The sequence below is a fragment of the Musca vetustissima genome, unplaced genomic scaffold, assembly GCF_032173495.1.
Source record: "Musca vetustissima isolate MV318-11 ecotype Yass unplaced genomic scaffold, APGP_CSIRO_Mvet_v1 utg81121, whole genome shotgun sequence".
NCBI classification, from domain to species: Eukaryota; Metazoa; Arthropoda; class Insecta; order Diptera; family Muscidae; genus Musca; species Musca vetustissima.
Window position 1 is genome coordinate 62,185 of NW_026876785.1, and position 18,687 is coordinate 80,871.

Consider the following 18,687-nt stretch of genomic DNA (forward strand, 5'->3'; position numbering starts at 1 on the left):
GTATTTTGGGGTTCTTGAGCGCGCTTTCAACTGAATTCGCTGAGATTTAGTACTTTGAGTTCTTATCGGGTAGAATATCTCTCCACAAAAAATTATAAAAAGGATATTTTTATGTAGATCGCCTCCGATTTGCGGTATTTTGATGTACTTGAGCACATTTTGCAACCGAATTCGCTGTAATTTGGAATTTGTTAGTCATATAGGATAACAAACCTCCCGACCTACCCCATATTGGAATTCTGAGATGATATATCCATATGTTGTAATTATTACGTCTTCTAAGATTATCGTGATAAAAAGCCTGACGATGATGAAATATATCGGCCATTTAGGCATCTCACCCATATAATGATAACTCCTGAAGGAAGGTATTGAGATACAAAACTAAAATATTGAGTTCGGAGTTGAGCTATATCGATCATTAATTAGACATAGCCCCTTATATAATGATAACCCCAAAATTTTCGCTTAGGCATAGCCTCATATAACTTTGCACTCTAAATTGTAGTAATAGTAGTTTTAGGATGTTATACATGTGTTCCACTCTAGCATGGGTTATTAATATCGGTCCACGCTTTGGGGTTTTCAGATTTTAGGAAAAATATATAGTGCAGATAATGGTTAACATAAATCGGTTTGTAGAATTGTCGGTATAGGTCCACTTTTTGGTATATATTTCATTTCACGTAACTATAAGTATTCCTATGATGGAAGGTATTCAAAGTTCGGCCACGTGGAACTTATACCCAATTGTTCTTAAAAATGTTCAATCTAAGGTATAATATGAATTAAAAGAAATAAATTAGAATATTTTTTTTTACATTTTTCGAGATTCTGACTCCATTTTGATTCTGCAGCAGTGGTCGATTGAAAGACCACTATTATCGATCCGACTTCACAGCATCGATAAAACCTCCTTTTTTGTTTTATGTTTATCAAAGTCTAAATAGTTAAAAGTTGTTATAAATATTTTTTTTAATATCAAATTTGGGGGCTTATTTGCTCTGTTTTTGGTGAGGAAGTAAAACTATTGAAATATAGAAATTGAGCTTAATTAAATAGCTAATTACCTGATATCCGCCCTTAGCCTTTAACCTGTTACATTTAATTTCAGAGTATATGAAATTTTTTCCAAGGTCCTTACATATAGTATTATACTTTGTATACATGACTGACTATTAGATAGTCTGGTACCGAAATTATTATGTACTAATATCTACGTCGGATGCTGTTCATTTCGACGCCATTGGTGAATTATATTCTATTTACTCGTGATTGGTCTTTCAAATACCGTTAACTTCTTCATACGCTTTTTGATATTCATCATTAATGTTCGCATGCATCGAAATTAATTTTCCTCAAACAGGTGTCATCGGTGTCATATAGTTGGTATTCATGTTTTAATCATAATTTGTCGCTTTAGCAGAGCAAACAATTTGGATGATGTGAAAAGGACGAAGAAAAAATTCTTCGAATTGTATCGTTTAAAATATTTTTACGAATAAAATGAATAATTATCTCATAAATTGTTCTTACAAAAAAATAAATAAATGACTATAGCATTTTCAATTGGAAACAAATTATATAGTATTTTCAATCACTTCCCTTCACCTTGAGTTATTGCGAACAGGCCGTAAACACGTATGAATATAAAGTGACATAATAAATATTCTCCGATTAAAAATCTTTTGTTCGTTTTTAATTTCAATTGATAAATATAAAGATTTTATTTTTATTTTTTTCACTTCAGCTGTAAGTAAATATGCCAGTATATGCTTCATGTTGATATTCATTGTAAAGGCAGGAAAGCTACATGTGTGGGTCTTGCTGTTGTTATGGTTTTTCACCATAAAACGGAAAGTAAGGTAAACCTCGAAGCAAGGCTCCAAGCAGCAATATTTATCGCACTTATGTAGGTAACAATATAAGGATTTTTTTGGTGTCCTTCGCCTGCTGCAGACAAATATCACATTGTATGCTTTCATGTCAGGACAAAAGATTTAAAATAATATGTGTGACTACTCACTCGATGTTGGAAAACATGAAACATATGTGGCAAAACATTTTTGTATGTAAGAAGGATATAAGTGAATAAAAAATAATAAATATGAAAAATAAGCCGATTTTATGATAATTGAAACGATTTTATTTTTGTATTTTTAAAACTACAGCTTTTCAGAAAATATGTATAATGAATAATAATGTTATCCCAAATATTTTTACAAATAACCATGAAAACAATACACAGAGAAAAACTTAAAAAAAAATATCTTATCAAATTGAAGTCAAATTGTGGACAACATTATAAAAAATTGTATTTCCTTTCTGAGAATATTTCGAAATCCTGTCAGACAAATATAAAAGTTTTCTTTAGGGGAAAATCTGTACAAAAGTGTAGTTTTCTAAGGAAAACTTGATCTGTCACATACATTTTGTGAATAAATAATAAGCTATGGCAAAAAAGTTATTTCTGTCTGTACACCATAAGTCTTTGAAGATGATTGTTGAACATTAATGGAAGAAAATAAATCAATAATTATATGAAATCGGATGTAATTATACATGCAATTCAGTAACTGGTGCAAAATTGGAGCACCATGAAATCCGAAGAAATTTTACAGGGGAGATATATCTTAATTTGAAACGATCGTTTAATGTTTGCATACATGGGTATTTGCCTAAACGAGGTCATATTGGTCTTAAGCTTTCCTGTAGCATTTTCTCATTTCAATTTGCATTTTACCAACATTTTTTATCTTAACTCATTCTTGTTCTCATCCATCTCTACAACACTCATACACTCGCATACACACAAACAACCATCGTGCGTAAAATGAAAATGTTAACGGAAAATATTGACATCCAACTGATTTTGTTTGACTTTGATGAAAGATTTCACTGAATTCATTGACATTATCTGTCTCAATTCATTCACTCACACTTTATTCTGCTGGCAGTGTCGAACAATCGTACAAACGATATAATTGAATACCGAGTAAATTAAAAATAAATTCCATAATATCTAGGTATGTATACTTACACTGGCATGAGGTCCTCCGAAACTGTTGTGCCCGAACACGTACATATAATTTTGACGATTCACCTCAGCATGAAATAGACCAGTCTGCAGCAAGGGACCAACAACACGAGCATCTGACAATATATCCAAGACAACGTCACGATGTTCCATATTCGTAGCTTTAATGGGATTTGTGTACATGTCACTGTATCTGAAAATTGAAATTCCATTGAGGAGTTGGAGAGCATTAACTTTGGTAAACTATAAATGATTACTTAAACATACTTATTTAAACGTTACAAGTATTTCGGTTGTTATACAAATGTTAATTACAAAACTATTGAAATTCGTACACGTACACACAGTATTTGGACAATAGGAAGTTGTACCACCGACCCACCCATTGGGGATGTGCATACATAATAACTATATTTTATATAAATATATTTATTCAATGGAAATAGTTAAATATCGTGTTAAAATATTCAACTACATAGTGACGTGTGTGAGTATTTATAAAATATCCCCTTTTTGCTTTTCCGCACACACAAACATCATTCATCTGTGTTTATTGGTCTTTTTCAAGTACATGGCCCGGAGGAAAATGTTATAATTGAAATGAAAATGTTGCAAAGGAAATGAGTTTTGTAATCGTTAAATATTCATTATCATTAAAGGCGGCATTTCCTTTGAATTCTATACAATTGAAATTTGCCAATTTTTAGTTTCCATGACATACACATGTAAATGAGTGTTATGTATGCACGTGTATGTCAACTTTTGGTGTTAGCAGAGATATTTGCTTTTCATTTGCCTGTTTATTATTAATAAACTATTTGCATGTTTTAAATTAGAAATTAAAACCCCATTATTATAGACTAAACACGCCATCACATTAATCTTAAATGCCAGCAAAACCGATATCATGGCAATCCATTCGATCTTCTAAGGTAGTATTAGGGTAATTGAAAATGTAGATATAAGTGAAATAGTTTAATTTGATATTCATTGGCAAAAATGGTCTTTACAAATTGACAAAATGTTAACCCACCGAATCGAGATAATGCGCAAGACAATGGGGACAATAATTTAATTTTATAGTTAAGCAATTATTTTGTGTTGTATTTCTGGGTCATGTTGGGCCATTTTATTTAAATGTTAAAAAAAATATATGTAAAAATATTCATATTTGTGTTTCCTAATATCAAAAATACAAACAAATATCTCTAAAGGATATGAAATAATCACCATTACAAACGGAAAATAAAACCAGTGAGCAGAACAGTAAAGTCTGACGGGGCTGACCATGTGATAACCTACACAACTAGCGCTGAACTCGAACTATTTCGCGATATGTGCACCCTTTTGACCGATTAGATACTCTTTATTACGCTTGTATATTTCCCGAATTATGTTTACCCGGAATGAACATTTACGCCATGCAATTCAAATTTTCTTATTAACCCACAAAATTCTTCGGTCATTTGACAAGCTAAATATTGACCGATCACTATCAAAAAGTTGGCACGATCCCATGCCAGGTCTCTAGAGCGACTAGAAAACCAGACAAAAGTATATTTTATCCGCCCATTTCTTACCAGAATATCATTCGATCGTCATCGTTAATTATAGATCTTCATCCACGACGCCCTTTACGCATAACTCCCACATCGGATGACTAAGAACAATATAATTTGTATCAACCACTCGTCTTGAATATACTAATAACCTCTCCGATCTATGTTCTTTAGGAGTAAATATATGAAAAGGAGTAAATATATGGAATGCTAATTTTGGCACTTTTTACACAAAAGTCTTGGTCAATTTTATCTGCCGATGTTTATCAAAACATTAATTTACTTTCTTTGACCAGATCCCCTTCCACATGTAAAATTGCGTGATGTTCGGGTCATAATAATGGCATCTGCAGTGATCGGAAAAACAAACAAAATATAGTTTTTGGTGCATTTCATCTACTAAATATTAATCGATCATTACAAAAATCAATACATTTCGTAACGATGGGTCCTTGGTCCTTGGCAACATAGTTGTATATGGTATAATGACATTCCATTCTAATTCTCGGTATTGGACGGAATCGGGCACATGAATAAATGTGTAGTTTGTAAAAAGTTTGGCCCCGCCGATTTCTTAATTTGTTTCATTCTATTGTTGGAAAGTTTTTAAATCTTGGCCTGGCCAAATTTAATGTCATTCTTATTTTTTATATACCATGAAAGTAGTTTGTTATTGCATAACACATTTGCACTTTTCATAGCCTTCAGAATAAATATTTTATTTCAAGCAAATACGTCTTGTTTATACCGAACCTCTGAGCACAACAAGCTAAGTAAATCTTTTGTAGTGTAAAAGCCTCACTTGACAATCATAAGAAGTGACAACCTTGTTTAACCTCAAGGCTTTCAAGGAGCATTATTGCAACGTTGTGTACTTCTGTTGGTAGCGAACGCTACCACTATCAAACAACAGGGTTGGTTCCTCAAACGGATGATGCTGATGACGAAACATGAATACACACGCACGCATACACACACACACACACATGTACTGTGTACAATGTGTCCTTTCATGTGAAAAAAGTACCGCAATACTGAGACGAATCTACGGAATGTTATCCCAAGTGGAGTAAAGGGGTAGGGCAATAACATGTTCTAAACCTAATACGTTTAAAATCAACCACAGACAACAGGGATTCTGGTACCTGAAAATATAAAACAACGATAAGGAAACCTGGCGACCAATGTTCTATTGAAGAAAAGTTAAAGATTTTCTGATTGTATGCTTAACAATATGTATATACATATTGAAGATGAAGTTACAGTAGTGCAGAAATATTTTCATAAATTTTTTAATTTAATGTTTTATAAAGTTAGGAAAATATACACATTGTATGTGTCGAAAAATATTTATATTATCATGGAATGTTCTAGAGAAAACGAAGACATTTAAAAATGTTGTCCCTAATTGATATACTAGACGTCATAAAGAAGATAACACATTTGCCTTTTACTGTACAATTGTTCAACATTCAAAATGATACTAGACTGGTATTTGCCATTATAATCATATGCACATGTGTTTGGGTGTGTGGCTGTGTATCAACGTGTAGAAGGCTATGTCATGTACGTCTTATTTATGTGGGTTAACGAGCCAAAGCACATAACACTTAAAGGAAGCACAACAATCCACCTAAATAAGAGGTTTAATACCATAAGTGCTGCTACCTAAGAGTTAGGAGAAAAATAAGAAGACGACGACGAAAGACAAATTTAACCTCAAACAAACCAAGTAAACCAAACTATTTTGCACTTTATTACCCACAAAAACAAAATAATAACAAATGTAAACTCATACATACTAATGAGTAAGTGTGGGTGTGTGTGAGTCTAGGTGATTGTGTGTGTGTGTAGGGGAATGCTACTTCTTAGTAACAATTTTACTTACAATTTTGTCTTAGCCTTATATTCGACTATGTGGGAGTGTGTGTGTGTTTGTTTTATACTAATGCAAATAACACCTGCAGCTACAACTAAACTCATGTGTGTAGTTGTAAATGCATGGACATTTATTGTTCTGTGTAGCTGTGTATGCATTGAGCAAGTATGTTTTAAATAGTCAAATGTACACAAATACCAACACCTGTACAAAAACAAACAACTAATGTCTACAGATAACCAAGCATAACTATATCTAAATCTCTGTTAACATTTACTGTAAATGCTATGGACTTGTATTTCACCTTGTAGACCGCAAATACACCCACACAGCTAAATACCTCATACGTGTAGACGAGTAAATTCGGAAAATGCATATGGGTGTGGGCTGAGGGTGGAATATATATATATATATATATTTATGTTACGAAGTCTTTTGTTGCCATAACGAAATTTATACACACACACATACCCACCGAAATGCAAACACAAATACATTTTCTCTCATATCTCAATAAATAAATACATTGGCAACAGCTGTTGCAACTATTTTCTTTGTATCCCACGCTCCACCTCCAACCGGTGGGAATGATTCAAAGTAAACACACACACATACACGCAGGCACACATACACTCATGTCGATACATTTAATTTGGAAATGTACTCTGAGTAACACTTAAAGCCCGGTTAAGCCAAATTTGCCATTAACATTTAAAATGATTTGGAAAAACAAATTAAATACCTATAAATGGCGTATGAGAAAAATCTTCTATGCCTTTGGAAATTATAAACAATTTGTAGAAGTAAATTTAGATTTACATTATGGGTGAAGAGAATTAAAATGTTAATAATGTACGAGTACTCGCAGTATATATATGGAGCTATATCTAAATTTGAAACGATTTCCGCGAAACTTAGCACACATCATTCTAGAATCAATTCAGTAAGCTGTGCCAAATTTCGTGCAAATTGAAAGAAATGTAGGGGCTTTGGTGCTTAATTAATATAAAATCGGACGAAAAAATATATAGGAGCTATATCTAAATCTGAATCGATTTTAACGTTATGTTATAGTAACTTCAGTACGTTGTGCAAAATTTTGCGGCAATCGGACTAACTTTGGGTCTTTGGTGCACCATTTCATTAAAATCGGACGAATGTATATACATATGGGAGCTGTATCTAAATCTGAATAATTTGTTTCCAATTTCAATAGGGCTGGTCCTTGAGTCAAATAAGTGTCCTGTGGCAAATTTCATCCAAATCAGGTCATAAATGCGACCTGAACTTTTTTTACAATTTAACATGGACAGACGGACGTACGGACATGCAAACCCTCTGTCACAGTGTGGTGAAGGGTATAAAAATGGTTTGAAAAATACCTTAATATCGAAATTTATTCATACCCAGTTTTTTGCTTTTCTTTAACCAAATTACAAAAGTATATTGGAATGAACAGTCTATTGTATGGACTTTTTAATTTTTTAAATAATAAAATGTTTAAATTTCTCCTTTAACTTTTAACAAATAAATATGGCATTATTAATGTTAAATATATGACGTCTTTGTTGTATTTTTTTATTATTGCCATAGTATTTATGCATATAATATTTTTCTTAAATACTGCATATCAACATGCCACACATAAAATGTCCCTTTTTGCCGAATATAAATCTTACACATAACCTAACAGTCGTAGCCAAGCACAAAACCACAAATATATATGACTGCCGTCTTTGCTTTTATTTGTGGCTTTCGTTATTTGCTTTTTCATCTTCTAATAAAATGTTATGCACTTCAAAACAAATATTTAAGACTTGTTTGCTTCTCTTTTGTTGCCATGAGAAAAAAGGACCCAACCACGGGGATATGATGGGGGCACTGTATTCTATATACCACATATACCACAAAAAAGGACAAAGATCAAAACACACATAGATGGGTCCGGACGGACACGGACAGCGTTGATATAAGAGTACATGTGAGCACGGCATTACATCCTTAACAACCTCTTTAGAAAATCTCTACAATTTCCTTCCCTTTGCATTTCCTGTGTGCGCTCGTGTGTTGTGTATGTGTGCACCCATGAACATGACTACATGAATGAATACAAATCTATTTTAGATGTCTGCAATGCGAATGGGTGTGTCGGTGTGCGTGTGCGAAGAGCTAAGATTTTTGCCATGGAATCTTTAAATGTTTATTTTGTTAAGATCGTTATTTGAGTACGTGCAACGTCCAAAACATGTGTACGTACGTATGTATGTGAGTTGATGTTGTTGCTGTTACCTTGTAACCCCTCACATAGCCATGCATATGTATTTGTTTTTTTCTGGTGTACCATTGCAAAAGGCGAAGAAAGATCTCAAGTAGTAAAACGAAAGGAAGCTTCTTATTCGTTTGCCGCTGCCGGTTCTTCTACTTCTTGGTGCTACAGCATTTCAACGTCACTCACTTCGTTTTTGTGCTAAGCTGAGGAAAGTAAAGTGAAAAATCATAAACCAAGCAGCAAAGTTTTTGCGGTTTGTTCTTTTATACACTCTGTCATATGTAAAGGATAGTTTGTTTATCAATGTGTGCATGCGTGTGTGTGTGAGAGGCAGAAGCTCTGCTGATAGTGGATAGTTTGTCAAATGTTATAACATTCACACTCACTTTTTGTGTGTTTTAAAGTGTATGTGGTTTCCTTAACCCACATTTTTGTTGCTTTTGTTTGCTTCCATTTTGTACAGCATTGAGATAATTTTTTTTGTTACAGTTTTTGGATGCGTTTAGCAAATTAAACTATAGTTTGTTAAATTTTTTCTTAGACACACACACGCACACACAAAAAAAGAAAGTTTCATTCTTCAAACACTTCTTTTCTGCCATGCAAACCACATTCTAGTGTTTGACTTTGGATTACAGAGCAAAAGAAAAAGTACTAACATAGCTCATAGTTTCGGGATGATTACTTTGTAATTATTTCGAAATATGGGTTCTTTGAGAAAAAAAAACTTTATAGTTAAACAAAATAATTGGTTACAGTTTTTTGTGTTGTGTATAAAAAAATATTTTAATTTTATTTGTTTCTCAAGTAAGTAGTTTTAAAAGTAGTTTAATTAACATTGAAGGAAATTGCATTGAAAGAATTTGAGAAGCTATAAGAACAGACAATAGGTATAACATCGAAATGCCATTATCTTTTGGGGTATTATGGGTAAGAATTGTTTCGGTTGATAAATGTTGATTCCAAGATTACGGAAGGTATGCATTCCATGATGAATCCTAATAATATATGCTAAGTTTCAAAATGCATGGAGTTATATGGGTTGTTATAAGAAATCAAATTTACACAGTATTAAAAAAAACAACACACACAAAAAACAACACACACAAAAACACAACAATGGTTGAAATGTGTGTATGTTTGTTTTGATAACGTATACGCCGTATACTATTTCCCCAGTTCATTTAAAATACTTTATAAGCTATTTTTATTTAAAACTTTAATATCTAATAACTTTAACAATAAATATATTTTCATATATCACTTCATTAAGACATCCATAAATGTGAAATAAAAATATAAACTACAATTTCCCCCCAGTTTAATTTTACAAATATCCTTGGAAGAGAAAATTGCACACAACTATTTTTCATCCACCCACTTCATCCATAAAAATATGCACATATGAATTCTTCATTATCACATCATGTATTATATAAACTAAAAACTTTGCACGATGTACATTTGCACGTACTACATACTCCGACACCGACGACAACAACGCCAACAACTACAGTTAGTACATTAACTGGTACAAATATCGTAAAGCATTTTGTTATGGCATTTCCGTGCCGGAAATGCTAACAATTCATAAACTGTTTGTCAGTCAGCTGTAGTTTTTGTTTTTTGTTGTGGCAGTTGTAATTTCGCTTGTTCAACCTCTTATTGTTCTCTTAGAGTGATATTGTATGTCCGTCCGTCTATCAGCCAGTTAATTTATCCTTTTGACTTTCAGTCCGTCCGTCCGCCAGTCAGTCAGTCAGACAACCCGTCAGTCAAGCTGTCTGCCAGCTGCATGTGTCTATTCACATATGCAGTTCATAGATGCCAGTTGGCGTTTTGTTAATGTTAAGTTTTATTGTTGCAGCATAATGGTTTTAGATGTTTAAAAAACATTGAAATCCTCTCTCTCAGTTCCTTCCCTCTTTCCCTTAATCTCTACGATGAAAATGCATCATCATATTTGTATAGAAATTTCACTTTAAAGCCGTTTCCATTTTAACTTATAATCGGGTATGAGCGCTTAGGTATACCACATAGTGGCATAGTTAAGGACAAACCATCCATGTGTGTGGGTGTTTGTGTATGTATACATATTTTTGTAAAAAGTGTGCTCTTACATGAAAACAATTTAATTTCCCGCCAGGAAACCACTATAGCGCTTCAAAGAGTATGGGGCTTCCATGCACCATAGACGACTCTAGGGATAACCAGATAACAATTTGTAATTACTACGCTCCACTTTTTTCAGTTTAAGGCAATGACGAGTGAGTGGGTGCTGGAACATGAGGTGCGACATTGTTATCCACCATAAAGGTGAAGGACAATAGAAAGTAGTAGTAATAGAAGAAACAGAACAGAAGTACAATGAAAGAAATCAAATAAATGAACTCATTATACATGAAGGGTGGAGTAGTTAATTTTTTTTTTGTTTGTTCTCCATTCCTTTCCTTGTGCTCATTGTAATGATAATAGAATACTAATCGTGTGTGAAAAAGACCATAAATGATGAAGAGGGCAAACGAAACCGCACACAAAAACCGCAAGATATGTATATTCACGGCAGATGATGACGGTGGCTGGGAGGCATGAGTAAAAATATAAATTAACGGGAAAAAAGTTCGACGTTAATGAGGGTGACGTCAAAGTTAATTATAATCATCGGACAAGTAGAAGAGTAGCTGATAATGGATGGTCACTCACACCACGGATAAGTTCAAATGTTACACCAATATAAAATAATAATTGTTTGTTTGTAGAAAATGGGAGGAGGGCTATTGAAGGACAATAAGGTCACCAATAAGTATGTACATACAAATATACATAAGTATTGTCTTAATCAGTAGTAGCGAAGTGTCAATTCCAGGTATTATATGATAATGTGATATTTTCTGAATATCATGTAATTTGAGGTCATAGAAAGGAAGGCAATCATAATTTGAAAAGTTAATTTTTTAGAAAATTAAGGTATTCAAATTTCATTAATATTTTTTCAATCAAAAAATTTTTTGTGAAGACGTAAAGCTACATATTACGTGGAAAGGTCAGTAATAATATAAATTTCTAACGCGGGACAAAAACACAAAAGGATATTAACGCAATAAAAGAGTAACAGATGTATTCCCCTTGGTAAACCATTTTCATGAAATTGGAAAATTCAATTCAAAAATTTCTTCCACATTGGGTCAAAGGAATTAGCTGTTCCAAATCACCGTTCATACATGGCGCTTTAATCGACACAAAAAGTTATATTTATTATATATTTTCCAAACTATTTATTCTGTAGTTGTCAATAATTTCTTCATTTTTATAGAGTGTTCCGTGTAGTAATCACAATTCCTTTCAATAAGATCGAATCCGTAGCCCAGTAAACGAAGACGCCTACTTCACTGATCATTAGATATCTAAATTTTCTGCATCTGTCTGGAGATATTTATTTTTGAAATATTTTAATATTCACTGATGACATTGAATAAAATAATGACAAAATATGTCATGTCAACATTGTGGGTCTCCATACTACGTTTGGGAACTGCTAATATTTCGATGATTTTATACAGTTTAAAAATTAGTTGATTTTATTTTTGCAGTTCACAATGAAAACCCATTATTTACTTAAGATTGTATTTTATTTTTACTCCTCACACAAAAACACACATTATTGTTTATTGTTGTCTTTTTGGTACTAGTTTGTTTTTTTTCTATTTTTATAAATGTGGACAAATGTTTGTGTTGTAAACTTAAGTTTTTATTTCAATTTAACGGCAGAGTAAAGTTCCATAAAAAACAAAGATTTTTCTTTCGAAATATTGATATGTTAAATGTTCCAGGATTAGAGGCTGGTGTTAAAATAAATATATGCAATAAACATGTGTGGCAATGCTTCCTAGTTTGGTCTTGTAAAAGGGTGCGTATTATTTATGTCAACAATTATATAACAAATACGCCTTCACATCATTGGAAGAGTAAATGTTCGTTTGCATTGCTATTATTATACAATTTATTATATATATTATGCAAATAAGTTAGCTCTTTTAATAACAAAAACTAATAAATTTATAAAGTTTTACTTTTTTTTGCTATATAAATTAATGCGTTTGTAATTTTTGAGTTTTCTTTTTTTTTTGTTGTTGCCTGAATTAAAGTCAATGATAATATTGTCCTTTATTTCGTTATGTCAATTTTATTTTCTCTTATTTGTTTGTGTCCACCTCTTTTGTTCTGTTTTTATATATTTTTTGTTTAAATCCTGTTTAGAAGTTGATGCACATAGAAACCCCACACATCTGTTGGTTACAGTTTCAATTTTGATGTTCTTCTTTAAGCACAAGTTTGGTGTGTAAGTGTTTTATCTACACTGTGGATTATTTAAATAGGAGCACAGCAATTATCGTTATTAGCGACATCAACTATAGGAAAAACATTATTTCGGAACTATTTTCATTTTTACGATTTCGATTGCAAATACAAAACTCAGATATAAATTTATTCGATTTTTTAATCCGTTAAAGTGTACTGAAATTTGTTGTTATATGAAAGCCACGCAGACAGACATAGAAACCCCCAATTAATTTTTGCACAGGCTTTATATACCCTCAAACTTATGGATTTGATAGGCAAAATGTGTCTCATCAAAATTTTTTATTTTTAAGATTTTAAATGGGCTGGTAAATGAATACCAATGCTTGTTAAGGTTTGTAACTTGGCACATATATATTTGAAGATGTAAAAAAAGAAAAATAATTTACCAAAATTTGTTGTTGTTGTTTTTTGGGTTCAAAGAAAAATATTTTCGATGGCGGGCATGATAACTCCTCACTGGAACAGAACGAAAATTCTAACTGTGTTATGTCTGGCTCTCGTATGAACTAGGATTATTGAGTTCGCACAACAATTAACAAAATGGCGGAACTTTGAAACAAATGCCTATTTTTTACCACAAACTAAGTTAAAAAAAAAATTAATTGTACAATAGCTACACACTCCCAGAGAAACGTGTCAAAATTTAAAATTTTAAATTTTTATAAATTTGACACAATAAATCGGCTATATTTCTTGAGATTTTCACTTGAAATTTTGTAGGGACATTCTTGAATTAGTGTAGATTCGAATTAAATCAAAAAATTTTTTGACACCGAGAATGGGGGGGGGGTCCCCTTAAAGAAATATGTTGTTCCTGTGCACTAAATCTGTTTCAGACAATTTGGATTCGATTTACAAATGTACAAAACAAAAAATTAATTGTACAATATCATGGTTAAAATTTTAAATTTTTATAAATTTAATATTAGGCGAAAGGAATATCCAATTTGAACCAAACTGATATTGATCAAGCATAGATCAAGCCCGAAGATGAGGCCCATTAGTTCACTTCTTCTGATAACTCACAATTATTTTCGCAATAACTATTTTAAAATTCTCCACTGTATATTTTATTTCAATTTATTTCGTCTTTAGTTTCTAATGTCCCATACGACTGTTTTTCACCACATATATGTGTATATTTTTGTACATGTGTTGATAGAATTTCCTGAAGAAGAAAAACAAAAACAAGAAAAGAAAAACTAGTTTCGTGTTTAGTTTAAACTTACTCATGGTGGTGGTGGTAGTGGTGGTTGGCATAAATAGTTTATAAAAGACAAAATAAATACACTTGCTGTATATAATTTTTAATTAGATTCTTTTGGAATAAATGAGAATATATGTGGATACGTATGTGTGTGTGTTTGGTGTTGGGTTGTCAGCACGATATTTTCAATCTTTTTCTTTAATTAAAAAACTATTGTGTTTGGATGTTAGATATTTTTCTTGTTGTTGTTGTTTCGTTTCCTTTGCCTGGGTGTATAACGAATATTGACATTGGTCGCAGATAACCAACATTGGATTATTGCACCAAAATGACCACAATGAGTTTATTAAATCTTTAAAACGAGAGATACAGAAAAGCTGTCCATTATAGTTTATTGTGCGGTAGAAGACTGCAGGTTTTTCGTGTGAGTTTTTAAATTTATTTTTTTTTGTTCGTTTTCTCTTTTCGTTATCTCAAACGTATGTTTCTCAAGTTCCACTTATTGTACAATATGTCCTTTACACAAACGCTTTTAGTTGTGGGACAAATAAAATAAAAGATACAACAACGAAAAGCAAAATAAGTTCAGGCAGCCCAACAAATCGTAAACGTATGTGGCATGTTAGCTATCTGTACATGTGTCTGTTGGCGCTGTAGCTGCTGCTGTTGTTAGTTTCGTTGAGCTGTGGCGGATAACGTCGTAAAATTTTACTAGTTGAAATTTATGATATTGTTAAGCAAATATGAAAGGATTCATGCAAACAAGTTTATACCTTTTTGCCCGGGCGTTTTGAGGAACTATGCATAAAAGTTTTAGATCACAAATGTTACTGCTGCTGCTGCTGACGTTGTTGTTGTTTTTGTTGCCTCTGTTATGCATATAGAACGAGTTTATCAAAAAGTTAGCTGTCAGAGTGGGTGTGTAAAGGCAGCATAAATGTTCATTGTTGTTTGTTTTTTTTTCACCCATTTTAAATAAATAAAAACATTTTGTAACAGAAAGGACTTCAATTAAAAATAATTGGATTTTAATGACTTTATTTGTTGTTATTGCAAAACTAAAGCCCTTTTTCTGTTCGAATAACAACTATAAGGGGAAAGCACTGTAAATCGAAATATTCTGTATGGTATCCAAAATGTTAAGTGGTTTCCTAAGTCCTGGACAATGAAAAACACAATATAAACTGTTTTTAATTGTTGCTTAGGGATATTTTCGAATTAAAATAACAATGTCATTGTAGACGACAATATATTTGTCATAATTGTAGCAAAGGTGTATACATTTATTACTTCATACACTTTGTAATTCTCATCACAACAAAGGATCAATTTAGATTTTGATTCCCTGATGAATGAATTTGTCATGACCGAAATAAGAGCCGTTTTTAATATTTTAGTGTATATATTAGGTTGGGGAATTTTTATTTTTTTATTTTTATATGAACTATAGGACTTTATTTAACATGCTTCGGAATGTTCGATTTGGGACAAATATGAACCGTTTTTTTGTATGATATGTTGCCATTTTAAAGGTAACTTCATAATGCTTCTCTCATAGAAGTCCTGCTCTCTATTTGAAAAAAATCCCTAGTGGTCGATTTTCACATTCCTCTTTAGATACCAATTTTTTATCATTAAAAAAATTTGCATTGCAACAAAAAGATGATAATCCCTTGGTGCCAAGTCCAAACTGTGTGACAGATGCATTAAAACTTCCAAACCAAGCTCTGGAAGTTTCTAGCGTGTCACTGTAGATGTGTGTGGCCTAGCTTTGTCCAGGTGGAACACGACACCTCTCCTGTTGGCATATTCTGACGGTTTTTGGTCAATTGCTATCTTCAAACTGTCCAGTTGTTGACAGTAGAAATCAGAATTTTGCGTTTGGCCATATGGAAGTAACTCTTAGATAATAAGAATAAATAATCCCCTTCCAGTCCCACCAAATGCATAGCCGAACCCTCCTGACCGTTAGTCCTGGTTTGGCCACCGTTTGATGTGCTTCACCGCTCTTTGACAGGATTATCGTTTGTGATCCATTTCTAATCTTCAGTCAACTTCCGTTTAAAAAATGGATCTATCCGTTTGGAAAAGGCTTCGCAGATGGAAATTCGATCCATTCTATTTTTTTGTCTGTTAATTGGTTGGGCAGCCAATCATTTAGCTTCATTTTGAAGCTAGCTTTCTGTAAACAGTTTTATGCACGATTTTTAGCTACTGGGCGATTATACGACTGCTAACATGCCGGTCAACTTCGATCATTTGTACGATTTTATCGGTATTTACGACGACCGTCCTAATTGATTTCTGTTTCCCCATCCTAATATTATCTAAAAGTGTTTTCTCAAAATTGTTTAAAGTTTTTTTTTTTTTTAATAAATACAATATTTTAAGACACGTCGTAGCTAACTGGCAAAAACATCAAAGTTCTTATTTTCAATTTTCTATATATATAAAAAAATAATTGCCAATTACCTCAATAGACACTTAAATTACATTTTAACAAGCCACTTACTTAACAGCGATTAACAAGTGAGTGTGTATTTTCACAAACAAAATACCCTTGAAGAGTTCATTTTCTGCGTGTTGTTTTTCCCATTCTTCTTCAGTCTAAGACCCTTTAGCTATAAATCCACCTGTCTGCCAATGCCACAATAAATTACCACAAGAATTCGACAAATTCTGTTGTATTTTTTGTTCAATTCTTCATCATCAAATGTTGAAAAATTTCTCATTTCATTTTCAAAGCTTGTCAGATATGGTTTTCAACACATGATAAAGACACTTCATTGCAATTTTGCTTTTGGGAAAAAATTAAAATTCAACAAGCCACGTTGTTGATTGGATCCCGGGCATAAGTGAGAAAATAAAGAAAATATTAAATGTTTGTTGCGAAAATGTTGGAATTTTATGAAGGACATATTATTTGTTCGCTGGCATTTAAACGATGCTTAAGCTGCAAGTAATGCTGCTGTACGTGTACAATTTTTATGTGTACTGGGCAAAGCGATGTCATCAATTTATTGTCTAAGCTGCAGGATATTAAACATATATATGCTGTTAACAGATATAGAAATCATAAAATTGGTATTTATATGTGTAAAAATAAATTAGATATTATTTTTTAATAGCTTTATTTTATATGTTATTAAAAAATGTAAGTCTTTTCTTACTCAATTAAATAGAAAGTGAAGAGGAATACCAAATAAATACCGATTCGTTATGAAATACACCGAAGACCATCAATGACGCTTTAATTAGTAAATACGTCTAAAACTTTGGAATTTTCGGTCCAAGGTTTTTCCAACCACCAAGAATCCGGAATGGCAATTTACAGCCACTTTTAAAAAAATCAATATTCTCTATCAAAAGATAGACTTATATTGAAACCTCTCTCTACAGATGTTTTTTTCATAATTTTTTTCCAACCACCAAGAATGCGGAATTTACAGACACTTTGGATAAATTTACAGGCACTTTGAATAAAATCAATATTGGTTATATAATATGATAGACTGATATTGAAACCTCTCTACAGATGTTTCTATTTTTTTATCAAAAAACTATTTGTAATATCAACATATGTTTAAAATTTAAAAGCTCTATATTAAATATTGTGGTCACTATCGCAGTTTCAACAGACGAAAAATGTTCATTAAAATATGAACTCATATCAATATTTCTTAGCATTTGCTAATCGCCCCCAACAAGTAAGTGACAATTATTTACACAAACTAAGTTCATCAAATGTTGTGTTAATTTATGTCAGCCAATGATAATCATAGCTTGTATGAAGATGTCATCTCAATAATAGTCATGCAAATGTTCATTTAATTGCAGTGTTCATTGCAAAGCTTAAATTTATGAAATATTTAATATTCACTTCCACCCGACTGGCTTTTGGAATTCTTCTTTAACCCACAATTATGTATAGTTTAGTGATAGTTATTCTCTCGTTCTCATTGCTAACGAAATCCATATATTTTCCAACTAGTAGCTGTGTAGCAACAGTGCAGCAATAGTATCTGCTACTTTTATAAAACACTTGCATTTTCATTAAATGCGTAATTATCAACCTCCCACCCCAGTCATCAACACTGCACACACACACACATTCGCATACACTTTTGTCAACACATAGACACCTCCCTCTCTACTTACTGCTACGTTCAGTTCATAAAATATGATGGCATAACGGGAGCTTAGTTTCTGCTGCTGTGTTGTTGCGATAATAATAACAATTTATGTTGTATGTTTGAACAATCACACGTATACACACACACCCGCCCGTTCACATACACAACGAGCTACTTGTGCATTTATGCTTTGCAATGTAATTAAAATTTAAAAACGTCATTGCAATCCCTTTCAACTCAA

At 32.3% G+C, this 18,687-nt stretch overlaps 1 protein-coding gene across 1 annotated transcript in view; it reads right to left on the reverse strand.

The window, feature by feature from the left end:
• The window catches only part of LOC133321337 (uncharacterized), a 53,295-nt gene that overhangs the window by 13,445 nt on the left and 21,163 nt on the right, over positions 1–18,687 (reverse strand). Inside the window, exon 7 of the mRNA XM_061530430.1 lies at positions 3,041–3,230. Coding sequence (XP_061386414.1) covers positions 3,041–3,230 — 190 coding nt within the window. The remainder of the gene's footprint in view (positions 1–3,040; positions 3,231–18,687) is intronic.